General features: G+C 66.3%; 1 protein-coding gene across 1 annotated transcript in view; it reads left to right on the forward strand.

Moving 5' to 3' along the window:
* The first annotated feature begins 690 nt into the window (after positions 1–690).
* The window catches only part of AGAP3 (ArfGAP with GTPase domain, ankyrin repeat and PH domain 3), a 23,727-nt gene continuing 16,917 nt past the window's right edge, over positions 691–7,500 (forward strand). The window contains exons 1-5 of the mRNA XM_015827170.1: positions 691–727; positions 1,153–1,287; positions 1,382–1,494; positions 2,565–2,720; positions 5,508–5,594. Of these exons, the coding sequence (XP_015682656.1) occupies positions 706–727; positions 1,153–1,287; positions 1,382–1,494; positions 2,565–2,720; positions 5,508–5,594 (513 nt within the window). The 5' untranslated portion in view covers positions 691–705. The remainder of the gene's footprint in view (positions 728–1,152; positions 1,288–1,381; positions 1,495–2,564; positions 2,721–5,507; positions 5,595–7,500) is intronic.

Raw genomic sequence — 7,500 nt, forward strand, 5'->3', positions numbered from 1 at the left:
CGTGCAGAGGCAGTTCTGTGCCAGCCTGGCCGCCTCTGGGGTTTGAGGTCCCTGGGGTCATCCATCTCACCCTCTCCAAGCCGGGCCTTGGGGGCTGCTTGTGCCGTCAGCTCTCCCTCTTCTTCCCCCCAAGAAGTGGGGGGGGGCTCCTGGTCCAGAGAAGACGCAGCAAGTGCCCCAGAAATTGGGGTGGGGGCATTCTGCTTTCTCGATGTTGCGTTCTCGGTCCCGCCCGTCTACGGGCGAAGGGGCTGATTCCCCCAGCAGAGGATGGGGGTCGGGGTCTGACACCCCCCCCAGGCCCAGTGGGGGGGAACACGTGTCCGGCAGACTCAGCCTCGGCCCCCCTCCCCTCTTGCCTCCAGGCGGCCGATTCAAGAAGGAGATCGTGGTGGACGGGCAGAGTTACCTGCTGCTGATCCGTGACGAGGGCGGTCCGCCCGAGCTGCAGGTAGGGCGCGCGGCGCTACACACGCTCTTTCCCGGCCGCCGGCCGGCTCCCGGGGGCGCCTCTGGGCAGCCTGGAGCATCCGGGTCAGTGCCGGCCGGGCTCTTGAGACCCTCTCCCTGCCCCGCCTCTTCCAGTTTGCGGCCTGGGTGGACGCGGTGGTCTTCGTCTTCAGCCTGGAGGACGAGATCAGCTTCCAGACGGTCTACAACTACTACCTTCGCCTGTGCAGCTACCGCAACACGTCGGAGGTGCCCATGGTGCTGGTGGGCACCCAAGGTGGGCAGGGCCGGCCGGGCGGACTGGGGGCCGAGGACCTCTCTCTCTCTCTCTCTCGGCAGGCAGGAAGGGAGGGGGAGGGTGACCGCCCTCTAAGCTGGAGCTGGGTACGGGGGGGGCTCCTCCGCCCTGTCGGAAGGCTGTCTGAGCCCTCCCCTCCCTTTCTCGGCTCCTTTTGCCAGCCAGGATGCGGGGAGGGGGTCCCTGAGGACCTGAACCCCTAACCCCATTGCTCCTCCTCCAGCTGGGGGGGACAGTTGGGGGGCTGTGACTCAACCGGCTGCAGTTGCCTTCCCCGTAGAGCTGGTGTCCCAGAGTCCTCGCTGTGCAGGCCAGTTCTCTGCTTTTTTGGGGTGGGCAGGGCCAAGAGAGCCCCCCCGGGTTCACAGCAGCGTCCACAGCGGCCTCTGCCCCCCTCCCCCCAGATGCCATCAGCGCCACCAACCCCCGGGTGATCGACGACTCCCGGGCCAGGAAGTTGTCCAACGACCTGAAACGCTGCACCTACTACGAGACGTGCGCCACCTACGGGCTGAACGTGGAACGCGTCTTCCAGGACGGTAGGAGAGAGGGGGGACCTGTGGGGGGGAGGGGGAGGCCGTCCCGCTCGGGACCCTTCACCCAACCCCCCCTCTCTCTGTCTCCCCCCCCCAGTGGCGCAGAAGGTGGTGGCCCTGCGGAAGAAGCAGCAGCTCTCCATCGGGCCGTGCAAGTCGCTGCCGAACTCGCCCAGCCATTCCTCCGTCTCGGCGGCCTCCGTGCCCTCCGTCCACATCAACCAGGTGGGGCTGAGCGGAGGGGGACCCCTGCCCTCGCCTAGAGGGGAAGGGGGGCCGCCGCCCAAATTGGTTCCGGCAGGGGGGCGGGCGCGTTGCAGCTTCCCAGACCCCACTGCGCCCCCTGCCTTGTTTGGGGTGGAGAGGAGCCGTGGCGGCCACTCAGCCGGGAACATGGGCTCCTTTTTGCCACGCGCAAATTTGCTCCCCTCCCCGGGCCTTTGGAAACACCCCCCCGGCAGCGTGCCCTCGCTGTCCCTCCTTTTGGCCCTGTGTGCGTCCAAGCCAGTGATGGCGAACCTTTTAGAGACCGAGTGCCCCAAAAGTGGCCCTGCCTCGCCCCCACTCCGCCCGCCCGCAGGGCCACTCACCGCCTCCAGGGCCCGCCGCAGATCGCCCAGGCAGCCCAGCACCACCGTGGCAGCCAAGAGCCCTCTGCCCGCGCCCCGCAGCATCAACTGTGCGTGTTGGGCCGTGAGGGCAGTGTCTTGTCTACGCTGCCTGGCTGCCACGTCCTTGGTTGCGCTGCTCCGCGTGGGCCACGCTCGGGGCGACTCTCCTGCAGGGGGGGCTGCTGGTGAGGAGGGGGTCGCGGGCGGAGGCAACGGCACCTGTGCCCACAGAGAGGGCTCCGAGCGCCGCCTCTGTCACCCGTGCCATAGGTTCGCCACCACTGGTTTAGGCCACCCTCCTTCAACAGAGGGACAGTCTGAGACGAGCAACGCCGTGGCGTCGGCTTGTCCGGTTTGGGGAACGCTGTCCCAGGATGGGGAGGGGGTTCCTGGGAGAGGAGCTGGATTCCTGCTCCCATTTGAGGCGGGGGGCCCTGCCGCTCGTGGCAGGGGCAGAGCAGCATAGGCCCTGGGCGGCTCTTAGGACTGTCGAGATGGGTGTCGTCGTCCCCCGTGCCAAATCCGAGTCTGCGCAGCTCGGCTGGCACAGTGGCTGGCGGTCCCGGATTATGGAAACGGGGGGGGGGAGAGGAAGGGTCTTCGCCCGGGGAAAGGACAGGGCCGGGGTGGGGTCTCCCCCCTACTCACAGCTTGCCCCTGTGTGCCCAGGCTGCCAACGGGGGCGGGGCCTTCAGCGACTACTCGTCCTCGGTGCCCTCCACGCCCAGCATCAGCCAGCGGGAGCTGCGGATCGAGACCATCGCCGCCTCCAACACCCCCACCCCCATCCGCAAGCAGTCCAAGCGCCGATCCAACATCTTCACAGTGAGTCCCGGGATTCGGGGGGGGGAGCAGGCCCGCCCCCCCGAAGGGCTGTTTCTGCCCTTTGTAGGGGGCTGCGGAACCGGGGTGAACTGCCGGCCTCCCCTGAATCGGTAGGGGGCTTGGGGGGGGGAAGGGCTCTGTGGGACGCAGGCAGCCTGGTGGCTGACACCCCCCCCAAACACACACACACACACACACACACACACACACACAATTACGAACGGGCTCCCTCTCCCACAGAAATGGGGTCCGCCCAGGCAGGGCCCGGGTGGAGGGGGATGATTCGGGTCCGGCCTTGGGGGAGGGGAGAGGGGTGGCGTCCCTCTTTGGGATTTGCCACCCCTTAAAGACCCCCCCCCAATCGGTGAACTCCCACCCACCACCCACCCCACGGCAGGACATCCACCAGGACTGGATTTCTGGGTACACAAATGGATTTGGGGAGGGGGGTGAAGCGAGGCTAAACGATCCCGTTTGCGTGTGTGGGGGGGTGTACACTAGACCCAGTAGGAAAGACCACCCCCCCTCCTCCCCCTGGGTGCTCTGGGTCCAAGGAGGGGGGGGTCCTCTCGGTTTCCCAAGGGGGACCTCGGCTGGCCAGCTCTGGGGGCAGGGAAAGGTGCCCCGGAGACATGGGGGCCAGGGAGGAGACCCCCCCCCATTACTGGGTTGGAGGGCAGCCCCTGCTGCGCTGGGAGGGGTCGCCCTCTGTTTGGCTCTCCGGCGTGAACGTGTCTCTCCCCCCCCCCCCCCCATACATGGCTGCTTTGGGGTCTCTGCTCTGTTTTGGCTCTGCCCTCCCTCGCTTCTGCTTGCCCCCCCCGGCTCCCTCCCCTCCCCACTGGCCCCTCCTCCTGCTGCTGCGCTTGCTTTGCTAGTGGGGGGCTCTGTGCCCCCCCTCCTGGAATGGCTTGTGGCCGGGAGCCTGCCTTCTCTGATGCTTCTCTGATACGTCCGTCGGCTGCATCCGGGCACACCGACGTGGCGGCTAGCGGCTATCCTCCTCTCGGGCCAGGGGGGTTGGGGGGCTTCGGGTCAGGGCTGGGGCTCCCCCTCCTTCCTCTCCCCACCCCCCACCCCCGCTGCTTTTCTCCCTCCTGGCTCCTCCTTCCCCCCCCATCCACGCACGGCTCCCTCTCTCTACGGTGCGGTGGTGCCGGCGGCGTCTGGCCAGCAGGGGGAGCCAGACGTCCGTGCTGTGCTGCTGCTGCGTCGGCTGTTTGCTGCTGCTGTTGCTGCCACACACACAAGCACACACACAAGCACACGCACAAGCACACGCACGGCGTTGCGTTGCCTCTGACGGTGGCCACCGTGGGGCCCGCGACTGCCCGCCTCCGTTTTCTAACCTGCCGACCTCTCTGTTCTCTCGATGTTGCAGATTTGCGCCACGGTTTCCAACTTTTCATCAACCAAGCGGCCTTTCCAAGTCCTTCCAAATTAGAAGACCCCCACCCCCACCCCTCTGCCTCCCCACCCTCCCCACCCCGCCCCGGCTTCTTCCCCGCAGGCCGCTCGGTACCAATTCTCTCCCTTCTCGTTGCTCTCCAGGGCCGGATCAGGGGGAGGCATTGGGACTGATCTCAGATTAGTGGCCTGCCCGCCTGCCGCTCGCTCGCTCGGGTCCCCTTCCTCCGCCTCCCGGAGACACGCCGGAGCCTCTCTCCCCTCCTCTCCCCCCCTCCGTAAAGCCTCCGAGCGCCGCACTTTTAACCCCGGGACTGGCGGGTGTGCGGAGGAACGCCTGGCGGCGGCGGCACCACCTTGCAACACGGACGGGACCGCCGGAACGTGCCAGGAGACAACGGAGGGGGCCAAGGGACGCTTTGCTGCCGCGGCTGCCGTGCGCGCCCGCTGCTCCTCGCTCGCCGTCTTTCTCCTCTCTTCCTTCCTTCCTCCTGCATGGACTCGTCCTCCTCTTCCTCCTCCTCCTCTTCCTCCGTGGCTCGACCGTCTTCCGAGCTCCATCGGTCGGGACAGGAGGGCCCTTCCGGAGCTGCCGGGCTAGCGGCCGGCTGCCTCGAGGGACGGACGGACAGATGGACGGAGGGCTTGGTGGGCCCCGCTGGACGATGGGACGGCCGAGGGAGGAAGCCGCTCTCCTGCTGCCATTTTTGTGTGGTTCTTGAATGTATCGATTTGCACCTCGTGCCGTGACGCTCGCAATCCTCTCCGCTGTGTCTCGAGCACCGTCGACGACAGAACTGTACATTCCCGGCTTTATTTATTGATTGATCCGTCTAATTATTTGGACGATGGTGATGAATTCGAGTTCTTTCTCGTTCTCTCTCTTTCTCTCTCTCTCTGTCTCGTTCTCTCTCGTTTCTCTCTCTCTCTCTCTCTGTCTTCCGCCTGTTCTCAGTGTATAAAGTTAGCTGTTTTCCATGTTGATGCGCCTTTGTGAGGGGCTGCCAGGCCCCGGGACCTCTGCGACAAGACTTTGTATCAGGTGCCCGTTGTGTTCACCCAATAAACGGTTGGACTGAGGAGGGGCTGGTGCTTCTTCTTTCTAACTTCCGCCGCCTTTTCTGCCTCTGCCCTCCCCGCGCCTTCTCTGACGCTGCTGCCGCCGCGGCTGCCACTGCTGCCCAGCTCCCATCCCATCCCGCTCTCGTCTCTGCCACCCCATCCCGTGGCCTCGTGTGGTGTGGACGTGCGTGCGTGTGTGTGTCAACTGGGCTGCCGGGGTGGGTAGGTGGGGTGGGTGGGCTTCTCGGGGCCTCCCCCTCCCGGCCCTGCCTCCTGCTGGGGGGTGCTAACGCTCGCGTGTCTCTCCTTCTCTTCCAGTCTCGGAAAGGCCCCGACATCGAGCGGAAGCCCCCAGAGTGTAAGGCGGACACGATTGGAAGTGGGAGGGCCATCCCCATTAAGCAGGTTGGCATTTTTCCTCTCCCCCATCACCACCACCGCGGCGGGGCCCAGCAGGGCCCGGGGGGAGAGCAGAGAGGCCGGGAAGGTGTGGGCGGCCAGCCGGGCGGGGAGAGGTGTCCTCCGTGTTGGGCCCTGGTGTTTCTCCATGCGTTGCCCGTCTGTGCCCATGTGTGTGTTTGTGTGGCGTGCCTCTGCCATGCCGGGCGCCCCCCCGTGGGCGGGGGCGTCTCTGGCCCTCCATCCCGCTTCGCTTTGCCTTCATGAACATTGGGGAGGGGGGAACCGCAGCCCGGGGGGGGGGCTTCGGAGGCCTCTGATCCAGGGACACCCCTCCTCGGTCTTCCTCGTGGCCATGCTGGAGCCGGCCCTGCCCCCTCTGCTCTCCCCCAGGGACGGTGGCGGTGTCTTCCCTGGGGAGGGTCCAGGCCTCTCTGGACAAAGGGGGGATCCACTGGGCCCTTCCTGGAAAAAGTGGGGGGCTTGTTTTCCCCTCCCCTCCCCAGCAGGCAGTCGGGGGTGCGTTGAGGCTCTCCTGGAACCCCATCCTGGCTGGGTGGTGGGTTGATTTTCTCAATGGGGAATTGAGCTGGCAGGAAAGGGGGCCACTGGCTCCTCTTGGGTACCCCCACCCGGTCTCTGTGGCCCCCACCCTTGTAGGGAAAGACCTCCCCCCATTACAAAACCGGGGTCTCCAGCTAGTGGACGGGGCAGGTCCCCGTGGCCAGGTCTGTCTCGGCATGCTTGTCCCTCGTCCACCCCGCATCCCGGTGGGCCCAGCAAGTGGGGTAGAAGCCCCCTGGGGGCGGGGGGGGGAGGATGTCCAGCCCTGCCCTGCCAGAAAGAGGGGGGGCAGGGGGTGGCGCGCGTGTCTGCTCCAGCGCAGGCTGGGCCGGGGGGGGTTGTTCCTCCTCCTCCGAGGGAGCCCGGGATCGTGCTGGGAGCTTAGATTACATTTAAATTGCCATTTGCATTTTCCAATCAATCCGCGACTTTACAATTAAGTTTGGTGTTAAAATTCTTGTGGAAAAAGTGAGCGGAAGGGAGATTTGTAGGGGGAAAGTGGTCCTGGGGGGGCCATTGGCTCTGCCTGCTTCATTACCCCGGATATTGTTGCTGGTGCCGCCGCTGCTGCCGCCTCCGCAGTGGGGAGGGGGCTGCTCCCGCCAATGCCGGGCGTGTGGGGGGGAAAGGAGGAGACGGGAACCCCTGCCCTGCCGGGGAGGGTCAAGGCTGGGCTGCCAAAGGGGGGAGGGAGGAGAGGAGGGGGCGCTGGGCAACTGGTGTCTGGGTTCAACCCTTGCAGGAGCGACCCCCACCCATCTTGGGACCCCCTTGCCCCCCACCCCACTCAGTCTCTCGTTGGCTTCCCACCTGGGACGGCAGAATCCCTTGCATCCTTCGATGCTGTGGGTCGAGCCCTTCCCCTCCCCCCGTGTCTTCCTTGGGGAGGGGCTTCTGCACATAAGGGGGGGCTTAGGAAAGGAAGGGGCACAAGAGGGGAAGGCCCACCGGGGGGGGGACGCTGCTGCTTCCCGAGGGAGGGGGGACCAAGGGGGAGATTGGGACCTGCCCCTTGAAAGCTGAGTGGGGTGCCTGCAGAACGGCAACTGGCCGGGGAGGAGGGAGGGTGGGGGAGGGTGCTGTAGCTGCCCTGGTCCCCGTTTGGAGGCGCTGCCGGGCGCCCCGAGTGGGCTCAGCCCTCCCCCCCCACTCGGACCAGCCCGTGAGGCGCATCTCCTGGGGCAGCCCCAGGCGGGGCGTCACATTCGCTCCATTGCAGGCGCGTTCTCCAGCGGGCGTCCCATCCCGGGGAATGTCCGTCTAGGGTGCGCCCGTTTTGGGGCACGGGGAAGATCCGGCAGGAGTTTGGCTTGGCCGGCATTTGGTGCCCGCCGTTGCTGGTCTTTCT

The sequence above is a fragment of the Protobothrops mucrosquamatus genome, unplaced genomic scaffold, assembly GCF_001527695.2.
Source record: "Protobothrops mucrosquamatus isolate PMUCROS unplaced genomic scaffold, P.Mucros_1.0 scaffold3537, whole genome shotgun sequence".
Taxonomy (NCBI): Eukaryota; Metazoa; Chordata; class Lepidosauria; order Squamata; family Viperidae; genus Protobothrops; species Protobothrops mucrosquamatus.